The 19,095-nt window shown below is 34.2% G+C and overlaps 1 protein-coding gene across 11 annotated transcripts in view; it reads left to right on the forward strand.

Annotated features, from left to right (window-relative positions):
* The window catches only part of LIN9 (lin-9 DREAM MuvB core complex component), a 90,145-nt gene that overhangs the window by 8,196 nt on the left and 62,854 nt on the right, over nucleotides 1-19,095 (forward strand). For 10 of the 11 annotated variants that reach the window (XM_086345082.1, XM_086345084.1, XM_086345089.1 and 7 more), the window contains exons 2-5: nucleotides 2,290-2,322; nucleotides 3,884-3,978; nucleotides 5,439-5,543; nucleotides 17,869-18,002. In XM_086345082.1, coding sequence (XP_086201208.1) covers nucleotides 2,290-2,322; nucleotides 3,884-3,978; nucleotides 5,439-5,543; nucleotides 17,869-18,002 — 367 coding nt within the window. The remainder of the gene's footprint in view (nucleotides 1-2,289; nucleotides 2,323-3,883; nucleotides 3,979-5,438; nucleotides 5,544-17,868; nucleotides 18,003-19,095) is intronic. The other variant, XM_086345091.1, reaches the window with a different exon arrangement.

Genomic DNA, 19,095 nt, shown 5'->3' on the forward strand with positions numbered 1-19,095 from the left:
TTCGTTTCCAAGGCAAACCATTCAATATCACAGTAATCCAAGTCTGTGCCCCAACCAGTAATGCTGAAGAAGCTGAAGTTGAACGGTTCCATGAAGACCTACAAGACCTTTTAGAACTAACACCCAAAAAAAGATATCCTTTTCATTATGGGGGACTGGAATGCAAAAGTAGGAAGTCAAGAAACACCTGGGGTAACAGGCAAATTTGGCCTTGGAATACGGAATGAAGCCGGGCAAAGGCTAATAGAGTTTTGCCAAGAAAATGCACTGGTCACAACAAACACCCTCTTCCAAGGAGTAAGCGTCTTTTAATTTCATGGCTGCAGTCACCAACAGACATTTATAACAAACCACGTAGAAACCTGCCTTTTCTCAATATAAGTAAATGTCTAACCTTTCAAATGACATCACTACTGCCTGGTCTTACATTATATATTTTTTAAGCATAAATGGATGTCACAGTAACTGAGATGAAAAATAGCTGATTCTAAAATAAAATAAATTTTAAAATGAGGAATGATAAGAAATAATAATTTGACTATAGTAAAAGGTGTTCTAAACAGTTTTTTAAATTTAAAAAGGGAGATTTTGCTCACTAATAATTCTATGAATAATGTCTATTTTGGACCACAGGAAGGGTTTTTCCTCCCTGTTACTTTCTTTTATTGAGATATAATTAACATATAACCTTGTATTAGTTTTAGATATGAGTATAATGATTTGATATTTGTATATATTGCAAAAGAATTTCCACAGTAAGTTTAGTTAACACCCATCACCACACAGATATAATTTTTTTCTTGTGATAAAGACTTTTAAGATCTACTCTTTTAGCAATTTTCAGAAATATAATACAGTATTGTTAACTTTAGTTACCATACTATATATTATATCCCCAGAACTTATTTATCTTGTAACTGGAAGTTTGTACCTTCTGACCCCCTTCACCTATTTTTGCCTATCCTCCACCCCTGCCTCTGACAACCGCCAATTTGTTCTCTGTATCTGTCAGTTTGGTAGGGTTTTTTTAAATTTTTTATTAAAAACATTTTATTACTATTTTTGGCCATGCTGGGTGGATTGTGGGATCTTAGTTCCCTGACCAGGGATTGAACCCTGGCCCTCAAGCAGTCAAAGTGCAGAGTTCTAACCATTGGACCACCAGAGAAGCCCCTTTTTTATTTTTTCTAGATGTCCCATATAAGTGAGAGAGGTCATACTTTATTATTTTGCAGATGACTTGATCTTCTTTGCAGTATACATATCCAACTCCAAGATTTTCAATTTAGTGCTCTCCCTCTCTCATAAAGGAGAAGGCAATAGCACCCTACTCCAGTACTCTTGCCTGGAAAATCCCATGGATGGAGGAGCCTGGTGGGCTGCAGTCCATGGGGTTGCTAAGAGTCGGATACAACTGAGCGACTTCCCTTTGACTTTTCACTTTCACGCATTGGAGAAGGAAATGGCAACCCACTCCAGTGTTCTTGCCTGGAGAATCCCAGGGATGGGGGAGCCTAGTGGGCTGCCGTCTATGGGATCACACAGAGTTGGACATGACTGAAGTGACTTAGCTCTCTCATAAAAGCTTCTTTGCCTATCAGTTCTCCTACAGTTCCTCACCCACATATCCTATATTCTTTATTTACACCAGAACCTTTAGTCCAGTGTTTCTCAATATGGGCTTGAGAGTACTTACAACAGAATCCCCTGAAGGCCTTTATTAATCCTTCAGTTTCTACATGGAGGAGGAGCTTCCGAGTTGTTCTGCTATACACTGTTTTAGTTAGTGAATCCCTCCAGCTTTACGCTAGTCCTTCTTGGCTTCTCAGAATACCCTAGTCAGACTTGTATCTTTTAAGTATACATACTTGCAGTCTAGACTTCCATTCTAGACTGCTGTGACAGTCCCTGGATCATTTCCATTTTCTCTTTTCTAAAACTCTATTACCACTTTTGATCTTTGCCTCAATAAATGTCAGTTCCCTTTCTCTTTTCCTTCTCCAAAACCAGCACACTTTTGGTTGAGGATCCAAAATTGCTTCTGTCCCTACTCCTCCTCTTTCCTCTTTCTGTTTTTCTGGCTTTCAAAGTTCACCAGTTCTCATAGTTTCAAACAGAACTCCCAGATGTCTCCAGTTCTTCCATATGTTGTCTGAGTTCTGGTCAATAGCTTGAACTGTCTATTAGTTATTTCTAATTGCATGTTCAACTATGACTAAAACTAAGTGGATCACCAAGTTTTTTCTCTTACTCTGATTATGAAGTAATACTGATTTGTTTTCATTGCAGGCTCTTCAGCAAAAGCACTTGTCAGTTTAAAAGGTAAGAATCAGAGCTTGATTCTTTAGATATGGCATAAACTAGGAATTTAATTCATTAAGTTAATTTGGTTATAGTATTATCTTTTCTTTCTAAGTTACGATTCATTATAGCTTTTAAATATTGGTTTTCACTGATGATAACTTTAAATTCATATGGGAATTTGGCCCTTGGTTTTCTCCTTCTAGAATTATTGATTAAAGTACTTTGTAACTAAACATTCTGAACAGTTCTTACTGGATTTAAATAATGTATTAACAACTGGGCTAAGCTGTATTTTGAGGGCTTCCCAGGTGGCTCAGTGGTTGTTTATTTTTAAAGAATTTTGTGAGCTAAGTAATAATGCAGGTCTCTTGAAATAAAACAGTGATAGCGTTATTTTGAGAAAAAGTTAGACTTGTTCCTTGGTCTTGCTATTTCTTTGTATGAGTAGATTAGACCAGTCCTTTTAGTATAATTTTGAAATTTTATCTCTTGAGCAAAGATTCTACATTTGGAACCAATCTAAATCTTCTCATAGGCTCATTAGTACTTGTAGTTTTTAAAGCTACCATGTTGTACCTTGGATGGGTGATGTACCAGATCAAGTCCTTCTGGCTTAAGAACATGTATCTTCCAGGATTACCCTCATTTATTTGCCTAGAAGGATCAACCCCATCTGATCTCTTTTGTACTTATTAAAATATATGTCTGAAAAACGAGAACACAGGTACACCCGTGGCAGATTCACGTTGATGTATGGCAAAACCAATACAATATTGTAAAGTAATTAGCCTGTAGTTAAAATAAATAAATTAAAAAAAAAAAAAGAAAGAAAACCAACTCCACTATTTTTTTCTCCAAATATTAAAGCCGTGTCTCTTCTTAAATATATACAAGGAGCATAAAATGTTTATAGGAAAATTAGAAAATGCTATCAGGTAATTAAAAGGAAATAGAAACATCTATCCTATGTATATTCATCTCAATTTTCTCTGTCTCTCTGTAAATAAACAAATTTTTATAAAAATTAAACTCACCTTCTTTAATTTCACAGTTTTCATGTTTAATGTATTTAATCAGTTGATCAGATTTTTTTCTGGTTGAATTCAACTCTGAAGATGTTTCACAGAATTAAGGGAAAAAAATACCACATATGTCATTTTTGGATATCAAGGGTTTTACACATTGAAGCAGAAAACGTTTAGAAATATGCTCTAAGTTCAAAGTTAAAACTTTTCTCATTTTTCCTTGCCTGCTTTCAGTCAGACTGTACTGAGACAGTTTTTGGAAAATTAGAATAGAGGAATTATTGAAAACCAAAATGAAATAAGCCACACATGTTTTAATATGAAAATGTAATAGTTTCAAGTAGAATCAGCTTGTCAAATTATTTACAAAGTTTGATGAGAAAATACAGAAGAGATTTTTTTCATTTGTAATAAACTAAAATTATTATGGGCAGTATATTTTTTCCATATTGGTAAATATTTCAGATATATTGCTGTTATTAAAAGGCCATATTTATAGTATAAAGTCCTTTGAACTAAAGTTAAATATCATAAATAATAATTATTTATTACAGAGGGAAGCTTATCTAACACATGGAATGAAAAGTACAGTTCTTTACAAAAAACACCTGTTTGGAAAGGCAGGAATACAGGCTCTGCTGTGGAAATGGTGAGGAATTAGTTTTTCTTACTCTTTAGAATATGATAGCTAAATTGTCTGTATTATTGTCATGTACACATTCTTATAGCACTATACAACTTTTTCTAAGGTTTTTCCCCAGTTCCAACCATTTGTTTCTTTAAATATCATTGAACAGTATTTGGTCATATCTAAATAAATAATCTGTGATAATCTGTTCATCATTAAGCATTTGTAAGTAATTCTTGCTTTAAATAGGCAAACTAAAAAAACTCAACAACCCAAAATCTTACTTTTAATAGATTTTTAATGATTTAGTAGATTAAAAAAAAAAAAAAAGAAATGTATGTGACTCCGGACCCTACAAAAAGATTTCTAGATAAGTGGTAAGATATTAAAATCTTGTGGAGGTCAAGGGTAAATGCATTTAAGTTAGGAAGTAGAGATAAGCACATAATTGGCATAACTAACAATTTTGGGGGCCTTTCTTCCTCCCCTAGCCCCAGGAAATTTTAGGGGTCAATCATGAAACACAGAGCTGGGTTAGACAGTAGCTGTCTCAGTAGCCTGGACAGTTGGCCGTACTCTTATCAACCCTGTTGTCATCATTTTCTTCTTCCTCTCGGCCCGTGGTCAGGGGAGGGAAGCAGGGTAGGGGGGACTTCCTGTTAGGCCTATGCGTTCTTAAGGCTCTCCGTGGGTTTAATTTCAAGGGTCCATACCTCTGGTGTCATTTCAGTTGGATGCTTCCCATATGTTGCTATTCCACTGCCCCTGCTTCAGTTCAAAGTAGGCATGGAACTGTCTTGAATGATGAGAGAAGGATTTGAAAAGGGTGTGGGTATTATTGGGAAATTATTTCTGGTGTTCTTTTCTATTAATAAAGGCTCTGAACCTAGGATGGACTGTAAGTTTTTTCATATTACAGATCCTTAAGTTTGTAATATATTTTGGATACTTAAAAGTTTTTAGTTCATATGCACTTATCAAGCGTCTGTTATTATCTCGTCTTTTTATTAAATGGAAATTTGTCAACAATTTTTCATAACAGATCTAGTATAATATTATATACCTTTAGATTTACTCTCTAAAGTGAGTAAATGTACTGTCAAAGTCTAGTAAATTTGTCCCCACCCAGTCCTACACAGGAGACACATCATGTGAAACACCCAATTGGTTGGTATTAATCCAAGCACCAACATAATGAGAACTGGAATTTCCGGAACTTAATTTCAAGACTACTAGCATACTATATGAAGACTTGGGTTCTAGTTTTAATTATCAGCTGGGTGTTTCATTTTTAAAAAGTTACATAAATATGTATATTTCTACTTTATAAAATCTAAGATTATTTGTATGCTTTGTATTTTCTTTCTTCTTCAGTACTGATGATAATTCAGTTAGCTGTATTTTCTAAGTGTAGAATTATGCTTTGGAACAAAAATGAGATATGTTTGGCCTTTTCTTTAAATAAAAAATTTGTATCATAGCCTTTCAGAAACTCAAAACGAAGTCGGCTCTTTTCTGATGAAGATGACAGACAAATAAATACAAGGTCACCTAAAAGAAACCAGAGGGTAGCAATGGTTCCACAGGTATGTGTGTGCTAAAATTTTGTTTCATTGAAAGGAAATGAGCAATCATTCAGCATAATAAAATTTGTATTTATCATTCTACCACATTTTGAGTGACAAGTTCTTTTCTTTAAATCATTACTTCGGCTCAGCTCTGTTTTAGTTACCTGAAAAGGTGCATTATTTTATTCATGAACTTTAAACCAGAGTAGAAAGCCAATCCTCAGTCTTACAAATGCACACTCTTCTGTTTTGGGGGGCAGGGGGCACTGCCCCACAATATGCAGGATCTTAGTTCCCTGGCCAAGGATCTAACCTGTGCCTCCTGTAGTGGAAGTGCAGAATCCTAACCACTGGACCACCATGTAACACTCTTTTTAAGCATGGAGATAGTGGACATTAAACAAATGAATTTGGCAAATTGGAATCAGCTTGGCATTTGCATGGAATTCAGAGGGGAAAGATCATTTTAGTTTATCACCAAGGGAAGTATGTTGAAGATTTACTTTACCCAGAAGAGGAAAATGTATAGTGAAAAATCATATTTCCTTTTTCAGTTTTGATGTCTTTTTTTTTTTAGAAGTGATAGTAGACATATAAGAATCAAAGGAATGAGTGAAAATTAGAAAAGGAAGTATTAACTTTAAAAATAAAGTAATTTTCTTCTATGAAACTTAAAATTTTTGATAAAGTTATTCCCTACTTTCATTGTTTTTCAAAAGCGTTTTAAAATTTTCTAGTAGGATATATTATAGTAGAGGTAATTTTCTTAACCAAAGATTTGGCATCAAATAAATTAGAAGTATTACCAGCAATACGCCCTACCAAAAAAAATCCAAAGAGCTTTTACATACCTTTATGGTCATTTCAAATAGTAAAATATATTGTTATCTATAAAATGAACAAAAATTATTAATTTTTTAACATCAAGGATAAGTGTGCATAAACATCTAAATTTCAACTTAAAAATTTGAACCAATTGAAACTGATACACAACATGCATAGCTTGGCTCAGTAGATGTTGGTACAGGTTGAATGAATAATAGTCAACAACTTTTCAGGAACTATTATTTTGGGGGGAAAAGATACTGTTTCTTTATCATCTAGAGAATTCCATATAAACAGCAGGGATAATAATCAGTGGCCTTGAGAATAAAATAATACAGTTTAACTTCTTTTCCACCCTGCCATCTAGTTCTTATTAGTATTATTATGGACATTGCTGTGGTTTTTAACCTTTATAATACATCAGAATTCTTCCTGCTTTTTACCTTGTTAAGAGTTATTTTTATTTTTTATCAAAACTATGCACTATGTATAGTTTTGAAATAAAAGGCTTATAACAACAACAAAAAAGAATAGTCAACAACTATTTTTGTAGTGACTTTGGTTTTTATTCATTTAAAAAATTTTTTGGCCACTGTGTGGCATGTGGGATCTTAGTTCTCTGACCAGGGATTAAATCCACGCCCCTGCATTGGAAGCTCAGAGTCTTAACCACTGTGATCTTGGGTGGCCTCAGCCTGCAGCAGCTTGAAGTGAGGCTTTGGTTTCTTAGCCAGAAATTGAGGCTGGGTAGCACTGGTGAGAGCACTGAATACTGAGCACTAGACCAGTGGTCAGTGACAAGGGCCCTGGCCATTCAGCTTTGCAGAAAAAGGATTCCAACAAAGATGGAAAATAGTGAAACAAGTGTTAAATAGGAGGATAAAAAAGTACAGTGGAAGACACATGGCCAGACTCAGAGAGAGAGCGTCATCCCCTCACAGCAGTTTGAATCACTTATTGGCTTTTCTTCCTGTCTTCCTTTGGCCAATCATTTTGATTTGCCTGGTTCAGAGTCCGTATTTAGTATATTTCAGGATTCTCCTGAGTGTGCGCACATATCTCTTAGCCAAGACGGATTCTACCAAAGAGACATATGGGTAGAGTATCAGTTAGCACCACTCTGCTTTGACCTCCAAGGAGCCTTTCTGCACATATGTGGTCAGGGAGATCTCCTGACTTCAAGAATGAGAAATATGTGGTCTGGGCAGGGTGCAGTGTCCTCTCTTAATTGTTCTGCTATTCTTGTCTTGGAGTTTCAGTCCACAGGGAATGAATCTCCTATTGCTTTACCCTGGGCAGGAGCCCCATCTACCTCCTGCCTCAACTGGACTGCCAGGGAAGTCCCTTGTGTTGACCTTGGAAGAGCTGTATTATTACGATAATTTGGATGCTTTAATTCTATTTAGATTTTTTAAAAATTTCCAAACATATGGAGTTAAAAAAAAATTTTTTTTAATGTCTCTTCAGCTATTTATTAGGAAAAATTTCAAACATACAGAGAACTCTGGTCTTTGTGACTGTGAAACCAAGCCTCCCACAAGTCTGCCCAAAGCCCTCCTCCCCAGGCACATTTCATTCCTTCTGGGACTGTTTTACAAAGACCTTTCAAATATAACATAGGACAGATATGATATGAGACTTATTCAAATATGTGAAAAAATGTTATATCCTCTGAGTTTTCTTTTTTCTAGTCTTACATGCCTAGTTCATTCAGTCTTCATTTATATGATATGTCTTATTTTCTTACCCTCCTAGTCATAGCCTCTAATCTGTTGTATTCTTTTTGTTTAAAGAGCACCACTCAGAGCTGAAAAATTACAAAAATCCAAATTTACTGAGTCCTTAGTATGTTCCAGATCCTGTTCTAAGCACTTCGTATGTAATATTTTGATTTAATCTTCAAATTCCCCATGAGTTAGGTTACTTATTTCACATTTTTCAGATGAGAAAGCAGACACAGAGAAGTTATCTTGTTCAAGATCATAAAGCCGGGAAGTGAAAGCTGATACTGAATGGCAGACAGCCTGTCTTAAGAGCCTTTCTTTTTTTGTTGTAGCTTTACTGAGATGTAATTAAGAAAGCAGACAATTCAGTATGCTTTAAATATATGCATAGATGTGTGCAACAGTTACCACAGCCAATTTTAAGACATTTTCATCATCTCAAAAAAAGAAAAAGCAGTAGTAGTCACTCTCCATTTTCCATTTATTGAATAAACCCTTAGAAGTATAATTGCTGCAAGGGTATTTACACTTAAACTTTGGAAGATACTACCTAATAATCTATTTTTAAAAGTTGGAATAACATATTTCCACTAACAAATTGACTGTATTTCTTCATACTCAACAGAGGGATCTTCAATACAGTTTTATGTCCAATGAGCCACCAATACCCTATTTTAAAATCTGCATCAATAACTCAATAGAAATAAGAATAGCACTCTTTCTGATAGTAATATTTTATAATAATTTGGTTATTATTTATGCTAAATGACTCATGACATATAATTTTTTTTTACATTAACAAGTCAACTTTCTAAGTACCATGTGGTATCCTGAATTGGATTCTGGGCCAGAAAAAGGACATTAATGGAAAAACAGAAAAAATCCAAATAAAGTCTGTTGTTTAATAGTATTATACCAGTGTTAATTTCTTAGTTTTGACAAACCGTGGTTATAGAAGATGTTAACATTAGGGAATGCTGGATGAAGGGCATATGGGAACTCTGTACTGTCTTTGCAACTTTTCTATAAATCTACAGTCATTCCAAAATAAAGTTTTATATTTAAAAATAAGTTAATTTTAACCTTCATCTACCCTTCAGATCTGCTTCCCTCTTCCATTGATAACCAACCAATTTTAGACCTCTTTAATACTTCTAAACCTTTCTATATGTTTTCACAGAAAATATATAGTATTGTTTTGTGTATGTAGTTTAAAAATTACATTTATAGTAGTATTTTCATGATATTGTATCAGTCAACATTCTGTAATTTATTTTTTCACTCAAAAGTCTGTTTTTTTGTTTTTATTTTGTCTTGTGGCTTGTAGAGATCTTAGTTCCCTGACCAGGGATTGAACTATGCCCCCTGCAGTGGAATCAAAGGCATCCCATATGCCCTTCATCCAGCTTTCCCTAATGTTAACATCTTATACAACCACGGTTTGTCAAAACTAAGAAATTAACACTGGTATAATACTATTAAACAACAGACTTTATTTGGATTTTTTCTGTTTTTCCATTAATGTCCTTTTTCTGGCCCAGAATCCAATTCAGGATACCACATGGTACTTAGAAAGTTGACTTGTTAATGTAAAAAAAAATTATATGTCATGAGTCATTTAGCATAAATAATAACCAAATTATTATTTGTTTTTGTTTTTGAGATCTGGCTATGCTGACTGATTTAGACAGGCTTCGGTGTTTCATTTCTTTTTGCTGTTTTGTAGTATTCAACCTTATACCATAATTTATTTATAAATTCTCTATTTATGGGCGTTCAAGTGGTTTCTGAGTTTTCACTATTACACACAATGCTGTGGTGAACATCCCAAGCATGTTTTTATAAATTTGCAAGTGTTTTCTAGGACAGATGCCTAAAATGTGGAATTGCTGGATCACAGGATATGCACATTTAAAGTTTTTAAAGTAGTGCCAGATTATTCTCCAAAGAAATTGTACTGGCTTATACTTTCAGCCAATAATATATCACAGTGCCTATTTTATCTAATGCTTGTCAACCCACTATAACCAAACAGCTAGATTTTTGCTAATCTCATAACAGCATCTCATTTGTTTTAGTTGGTATGTCATCTATGAGTGATGGTGAGATACTTTTCATATACATTTATAAACTTTCTTTCCTATGTTCTAAACTTTCTCCTATTTTTTTTTTAATTTTTAAGTTTTATTTATTTATTTACTTATGTTTGTCTGTGTTAGGTCTTTGTTGCTGCACATTGGCTTTCTCTAGTTGCAGCAAGCAGGGCCTACTCTTTGTTGTAGTGTGTGGGCTTCTCATTGCAGTGGCTTCTGTTGTTGCAGAACACAGGCTCTAGAGTGTGGACTCAGTAGCTATAGCTCATGGGCTTAGTTGCTCCACGACATCTGGAATCTTCCTGGACCAGGGATCAAACCTGTGTCCCCTACATTAGCAGGTGGATTCTTATCCACTGTAACAGCAGGGAAGTCCTTCTCCCATTTTTAAAAATTGAATTATTGGTCATTTCTGATTAATTTGTAACAACTTTGTATATATTAAGAATATTAGTCCTTTGGCTATTTATATTATAATTTTTTTCAGAGTTTGTATAATAGTTTGTCTTTTGCTTTGTTTCTGTATTTTTCACCACAGAGGACTGAAAAAGATTCTATAGGTCAAATATACCTGTTTCCTTTTAATGAGTTTTTGATTGTATAATCAGAAAAACCTTCCCTAGTCTAAAATTTATAGCTTTAGAATTCTCCATTTCTTATTTCATTAAAAAAAAAAAAAGTTTAAATCTTTAACTGTCTGAAATTTATTTTGGAGTAAGGAATGAGGTAAGACTGCAACCAGATTTTTTTTCCAGAGGACTGTTTAGTTGTCCTGGTAACATTTACTGAATAATCCATCTTTTTTACATTGGTTTATAATGCTACTGCATGACAAGCTAAATTCCGTATATATTTGGGTTTATTTCTAGACTTCCTATCTCTTTATATCTAGTATATCTCTCTATGTGCTAGTATCAGATTATTTTAATGTGACTTTATATTGTGTTTTAGCCTCTGATATAGCATTAAGATTTTCCTGAATATTCTTTCACATTTATTTTTCCTTATGAACTTTAGAATCAACTTGACTAGGAAAAAGAGTCTGTTGGGATTTTCATTGATATTGCAGTAATATTATAAATTATTTGGGGAATATGACATGTAACATTGGGACTACCCATCCAAGAACTGGTTGTAGTTCCACTTATTCAAGCTTTTTTGCCCCTTTTTTGTTGTCGTTTAGTTGCTAGGTCATGTTCGACTCCGTGCACTGCAGCATACTGGCTTCGTGTCCTTCACTGTCTCCCAGAGTCTGCTCAAACTCATGTCCATTGAATCAGTGATGCCATCCAACCATCTCATCCTCTGTTGCCCCTTTCGCCTCTCCTGCCTTCAGTCTTTCCCAGCATCAGGGTCTTTTCCAAGGAGTCAGTTTTTCACATCAGGCAGCCGAAGTATTGGAGTTTCAGCTTTAGCATCAGTCCTTCCAATGAATATTCAGTACTGATTTCCTTTCAGATTGACTGGTTTGATCTTACAGTCCAAGGGATTCTCAAGAGTCTTCTCCAACATCACAGTTCAAAAACAACAGTTCTTCAGCACTCAGCTCTTTATAGTCCAACTCTTACATCCATACATGACTACTGGAAAAACCATAGCTTTGACTAGACAGACCTTTGTTGGCAAAGTAACATCTCTGCTTTTTAATACACTGTTTAGGTTGGTCATAGCTTTTCTTCCAAGGAGCAAGCGTCTTTTAACTTGATGGCTACAGTCACCATCCACAGTGATTTTGGAGCTTTAGAAAATAAAATCTGCTACTGTTTCCATTTTTTCCCCATCTGTTTGCCATGAAATAATGGAACTGGATGCCATGATCTTGGTTTTTTGAATATTTGGTTTTTAAACCAACTTTTTCCACTCTCCTCTTTCATCTTCATCAAGAGGCTCTTTAGTTCCTCTTCGCCTTCTGCCATTAGGTTGGTGTCATCTGCCAGTATGAGGTTGTTGATATTTCTCCTGGCAATCTTGATTCCAGACTTTAAATTTCTTTTGCATGTCAATCTTGCACATTTCTTAAGTGTATTCCTAGGTGTTTAATACTTTGTTCTCACCATTTTTGCTGTAATAAATAATGTATTTCTTGTTTTATTGTCTAATCTGTTTTCATTTATATAGAGAGAAGATAATATCTTTTAAAAATAGAGAATTTTGGATAACAGCTTGTTTTCTTCTGCTTTATTAAATTCTTATAGTTGATTTTTTGAGTTTTCTGGGGAAGTCATGTCACCTGCAGATTTACAGTTTTATTCTTTTTCTTCAGTTGGCTAATTCCACCATCAAACCAATGTCAAAAATAGTATAATCAACATCTTTATCATAGTCCTCACTTTAATGAGAAATGTTCACAATTTTAACGTTGAATATGATCCTGACTTTTGGATTGGATTGGGGAGAAATGTGTTATTTATTTATTTTTGGCTGTGCTAGATCTTCCTTGATGCATGGGCTTTTCTTTAGTTGTGGAGAGCAGGGGCTACTCTCTAGTTGCCATGCACAAGCTTCTCTTTGCGGTCGCTTTTGTTGTGGAGCACGGTCTCGAGTGCGCATGAGCATCAGTAATTGTGGCACGTGAGCTCAGTAGTTGTGATTCCTGGGCTCTGGAGCACAGGCTCAATAGTTGTGGCACGTGGGTTTATTTGCTCTGGTGGCACGTGGGGTCTTCCCAGATCAGGGATCGAACTCACATGTCCTGAATTGGAAGGTGGATTCTTTACCACTGAGCCACCAGGGAAGCCCAAGAAATGTGTTTTGAAGGTTAAGAAAGTATTCATCTATTTTTATTTTCTTGGTCAGTATAACTAAAGGCTTATTAATTTTGTTGATTATTTTCTTCAAATAATTTTTGATTGTATTAATTTTTCTTCTTTTGGTTTTCTGTTTTTTATTTCTATTATTTTTGCTCTGATTTTTTATTATTTTCTTCCTCTACTTGCTTTGAGTTTTCTTTGTTCTTTTTTTTTTTCCTTCTAATTTCTTATGGTGGAAGGATAAGTTATATTTGAAATTTTTCTTTTATTCTAGTACAAGCATTTATCCAATGAATTAAATTTTTCTTTCAGGTACTGCTTTAGCTGTATCACTTGGCATATTGTGTTTTTTTAGTCATTTTGTCTATTTTTATTCCATTAAGAGTTTTTTTTAGTAGATACTGGATTTTATCAAGTGTTTTAGCATCAGTGGAAGTGATCATATGATTTTCATTATTTCATTTATTAATAATGGCACATTACAGTAATAGTTTTCTAATACTGGCCCTTTCTTGTATTCTTGACATGAATTTCACTTGGTTGTGTTGTATTTTTTTGATGTTCTGATGATGTTTTTTAAGCTTTTTTAAAAATGAAATATAATTGATATATTACCTTTAGGTATACAATATGATCATTTTACTATTTGTGTATATTGTGAAATGATCATCATAGTAAGTCTAGTCTAGTTAACATCCATCCCCATAGTTACAATTTTTTTTTCTTGTGATGAGAACTTTAAAAATTTATTCTTTTAGCAACTTTCAGATAAATAGTATGATATAGTCACCATGCTATACATTACATACCCATAACTTACTTACTTTATAACTGGAAGTTTGTATCCTTTGACCATTTTTTATCCATTTCATCTGTCCCCCTACCCTGTCTCTGGCAACCACTAGTCTGTTCTTTGTATCTGTTCTCTGTTGAGTTTGGGTTTTTTGAGGGGAGAGGAGTGTTTTTTTTAAGTTACACATATAAGTAAAAGTAAATGCTGTTTATCTTTCTCTGACTTATTTCACTTAGCATGATGTCCTCAAGGCCTATCCACATTGTCACAAATGGAAAAATTTCCTTCTTTTTAATGACTGAATAATATTCCATCTGCATATATACCACATTTTCTTTGTTCATTTATCAGTGTATGCAGCAGTTGTTTCCATGTCTTGGCTATTGTAAATAATTCTCCAGTGAACTTGGGGGTGCATGTATCTTTTGGAGATAGTGAGTTCATTTCCTTTGGATAAACACCCAGAATTAGAATTGCTGGATTATGTGGTACATCTATTTTTAATTTCCTGAGCAACCTCCATACTGTTTTGCCTTCTGGCCACACCAATTTACATTTCCACCAGCAGTTTACAAGGGTTCTCTTTTTTCACACTCTCTCCAACATTGTTATTTCTTGCGTTTTTGGTAACAGTCATTCTTACAGATGTGAGGTAATACCTTACTGTGGCATTCCCTTAATAGTAATATTGAGCACCTTTTCATGTACCTTTTTGCCATTTGTGTATCATCTTTGGAAAAAGGTCCATTCAACTCCTCTGCCCATTTTTAAATCAGATTGTCTTTTTGTCATGGCGTTGTATGAGTTCCTTATATATTTTGGGTATTAACCTCTTGTCAGATATATGATTTGGAAATATTTTCTCCGATTCTGTAGCCTGCCTTTTCATTTTGTTGATTGTTTCTTTGAGGTGCAGGAGCTTTTCAGTTTGATGTAGTCCCACTTATTGACTGTTGCTTCTGTTGTCTGTGCTTTTGGTGTCATCTCCAAAAAAAATTATCACCAAGACCAATGTCAAGATTTTCCCCTATATTTTCTTCTAGGAATTTTATAGTTTCAGGTCTTATATTTACATATAAGGCTTTAATCTGTTTATTTTTGTGATGTAAGACAGGTAGCCAGTTTTATTCTTTTGCTTGTGAAAACCATTTCCAACGCCATTTATCAAAGAGACTATCTTTTCCCCAATTGAGTATTCTTGGTTACCTTGTGAAATATCAATTGACCATATTTGCATGCATTTATTTCTGGGCTCAGTTCTGTTCCATTGGCCTAACCTATCTGTTTTTATGCTAGTCCTATCACATTTTGATTACTATAGCTTTGTAATATAGTTTATAATCTATATTATTAGATTAGGGAGTGTGATGCCTCTGGCTTTGTCCTTTTTTCTCAAGATTACTTTGGCTATTCAGGGTTTTTTTGTGGTTTCATAACAGTTTTTGTTTTTTTTTTTTTTTTTAAGTTTATTTATTATTATTTTTTTTATTTTATTTTTTTTTTTATAGCTAATGTAAGTGGAAGCCAGGATTTGAAACCATGTCTTCCTTTTTCTAACCCCTTTCTCCAAATTAGACTAATCTTTCATTTGATTATGCCTCAAGTTCAATATTTATTAGTTACATTATAATGATTTTCTATCTCCTATACTATAGTTACAAGGACATGTTTTCAATGGAAGAAAGAGCATTTTAAATGAAAAACATTTATCATGTTTCAGTAATTATCCTCAAACTCAGAGGAAACAATGAAATGTTAAGAACAGTAATAGGCTTGAGTGATAATTTCTGCCAATTCATAATTAGCCCCTAAATCTATGACCTTAGCCAAGCCACTTATAGTCTCTGGGCAGTAGTGTATATATGTGAATGCTCTCCTATATTCCAGGATTGTTATGGAAGTCAAACAAGTGTGAAAGCAGTGGCCATCTTCCCCAAATCCCTTATTTCCCTCTATTTTTTCACATCATTTAACATCTTATTCCAAAACCATGTCATATGATGTAAATATGTAAGTTCCGTAATTAAACCAGTTTGTAAACTCTGCATGGGCAGAGAGGCAGATAACTAGTTTTTAATGACATATCACAAACTTCTAAATTAGGTGTGGTAGGGAGTAGAAAATCACTTTTCTGGAAATATTATATACCATGGGCTTCACAGGTGGTGCAGTGGTAAAGAATGTATCTGCCAATGCAGGAGATGCAAGAGACGAGGGTTTGATTCCTGGGTCGGGAAGACCTCCTGCAGTAGTAAATGGCAACCCACTCCAGTATTCTTGCCTGGAAAATTCCATGGACACAGGAGCCTAGCAGGCTACAGTCCACTGGGTTGCAAAGAGTCAGACACGACTGAGCAACTGAGCACACATGCAAGCATGCGTGCATGCCCATAAGTAGTGGTGAGTAGACTGAACTTTAACTTATCTATTTTTTTTTTAAATTTTTCAGCACTTTATTTATTTTTTTTATTTGATAAATTTAACGCCTTTTATTGCCATACCTCATTTTACTGTGCTTTGCTTTAGTGAACTTTATAGATACATGTTTTGTTTTGTTTTTTTTTTCCTTGTTAATTTTCTGTTTAGTTGATCTATCCATAAGTGTGAGTGGGGTATTAAAGTCTCCCACTATTATTGTGTTATTGTTAATTTCTCCTTTCATACTTGTTAGGATTTGTCTTACATACTGCGGTGCTCCCATGTTGGGTGGATATATATTTATAATTGTTATATCTTCTTCTTGGATTGATCCTTTGATCATTATGTAGTGACCTTCTTTGTCTCTTTTCACAGCCTTTGTTTTAAAGTCTAATTTATCTGATACGAGTATTGTGACTCCTGCTTTCTTTTGGTCCCAATTTGCATGGAAAATCTTTTTCCAGCCCTTCACTTTCAGTCTGTATGTGTCCCCTGTTTTGAGGTGGGTCTCTTGTAGACAACATATGTAGGGGTCTTGTTTTTGTATCCATTCAGCCAGTCTTTGTCTTTTGGTTGGGGCATTCAACCCATTTACGTTTAAGGTAATTACTAATAAGTATGATCCCGTTGCCATTTACTTTGTTGTTTTGGGTTCGAGTTTATACACCATTTTTGTGTTTCCTGTCTAGAGAATATCCTTTAGTATTTGTTGGAGAGCTGGTTTCGTGGTGCTGAATTCTCTCAGCTTTTGCTTGTCTGAAAAGCTTTTGATTTCTCCTTCATACTTGAATGAGATCCTTGCTGGGTACAATAATCTGGGGTTCCAGAATCATAGGGGTTCCAGAAGAAGAAGACAAAAAGAAAGACCATGAGAAAATACTTGAGGAGATAATAGTTGAAAACTTCCCTAAAATGGGGAAGGAAATAATCACCCAAGTCCAAGAAACCCAGAGAGTCCCAAACAGGATAAACCCAAGGAGAAACACCCCAAGACACATATTAATCAAATTAACAAAGATCAAACACAAAGAACAAATATTAAAAGCAGCAAGGGAAAAACAACAAATAACACACAAGGGAATTCCCATAAGGATAACAGCTGATCTTTCAATAGAAACTCTTCAAGCCAGGAGGGAATGGCAAGACATACTTAAAATGATGAAAGAAAATAACCTACATAACAGTTTTTGGATTGCTTATTCTATTTCTGTGAAAAATGCCATTGAAATTTTAATAAAGATTGCATTGAATCTGTAGATTGCTTTGGGTATTATAGACATTTTAACAATATTCTTCCAATCCATGAATATAAAACATCTTTCCCAGCATTTTTAAAATTCATATAAATTAGTGATATTTTCTACATGTTCTTTCTCTTGATCTCGCTCACAATTGTATCAGAGTCCTTACTGGTCTTTTCTAGGCCAAGAACTGCAGAAATAGTGTCCTAAATATCTTCTTCCTACATACCTAAATTGAAATTGTACTGTAGAGCAAACATGGTGGCGGCAAATATTTTCACCCTCCTTGTCAAAATTTGTTATGAAACTGGAGGCTTTAACTTTGTAAGAAATAATTAGAATGTGTATTTGTTAAATAATAACAAATTTATTTTGTATATTGTTGAATCTTTTTGAGTACTTAACCATAATCTTTACCTTTTTACAAATGTAGTCAGTATTATGGATGTTCACTTTTACTTAATGGGACTGTAATTAATCTCTCTTTTTTATTGTATAGAAATTTACAGCAACAATGTCAACACCAGATAAGAAGGCCTCACAGAAGATTGGTTTTCGATTACGTAACTTACTCAAGCTTCCCAAAGCACATAAATGGTGCATATATGAGTGGTTCTACTCAAATATAGATAAGTATGTATCACGGCTCATATCATGAATATCATTTGAATCAGAAGTTTAAGGTTTTCACATGTTAAAAGCCTCAACTTTTTCTAGAGGTCTATTTTGATTCTGTTTTTTTCCTGAATTTCTTTTCCTATTCCTCATTCTAGTTTGATCTGTTTCTGTTTTTCATGCTTTTCTTGCTTCCTCTCTTTTGGGGAAGAAGTTGTTATAAGTTTTTGTGAAAAATCAAATGACAGTATAATTTCTATATTATAATTTACAAAGACTATGCAGTGGAGATACCCTGAAAACAAAGCACCATTATTTGCAGTGAATGGGACTTGTTTTATAAATTTTAAGATTTTAAATGCTAGTATAGTAGTAGAGAAACAGTTATGAATGGTAAAAGTGATTCAGGAAGATTTTTAAGAGTCTTTCTATTTAGGGGATGATATTCATGCACTTTTTTGTTATATGTAAGTGTTTAAGTAGAGCATAGTAAGAGATTTGGGTGAAATGCAATTATTCAGCAACAGAATTCATTGAAGAAAGATTCTGATTTCTCATCCACTGCAATCTATTCTTATCTAACCCATGCTTATCAGTGGTACTTGCTTTGCTGGCTACTTATCTTTATTTCCTTTCTCTGTTGTTACCAGTTGCCTACTCTAAACCTTGTTAACTTCATGAACATTGATATTTAAGCCCAAGACATTCATGTGTCATTACTAAGACTGGTTCCTCGTTTCCCAAACTCATCAATAAAATTGTTTTATTTTTGTCCACAGATTTTTTCGTTATCTTAATTAAGAGAGCTCTCAGGGTGTCCTAGTATAATCTGTGTTCTGCATTTCCTAAAGAACCAATCTAATTCTTTAGAGTCCCCTAGTTTCCTAAAACTAATTTAATATCAAAGAGAACTACTTGGTGATGATATTTATTATCTTTGAGACAAAGATACTTTGTAGTTTACATTCTTCATCCTCACCAGATACAATGAGTGCTAAAATAGCTTTCCAAAGGATAGACTCCTATAGGAGATTTAATGAAAATCAGTATCTCCTGGAATCTCAAGCACAGACAGTACCTCTTGAGTAACTTTTACACATTATTTGTTTTA

The sequence above is a fragment of the Bos grunniens genome, chromosome 16, assembly GCF_055505025.1.
Source record: "Bos grunniens cultivar Pamir isolate PY7600 chromosome 16, Bosgru_T2T1.0, whole genome shotgun sequence".
Taxonomy (NCBI): Eukaryota; Metazoa; Chordata; class Mammalia; order Artiodactyla; family Bovidae; genus Bos; species Bos grunniens.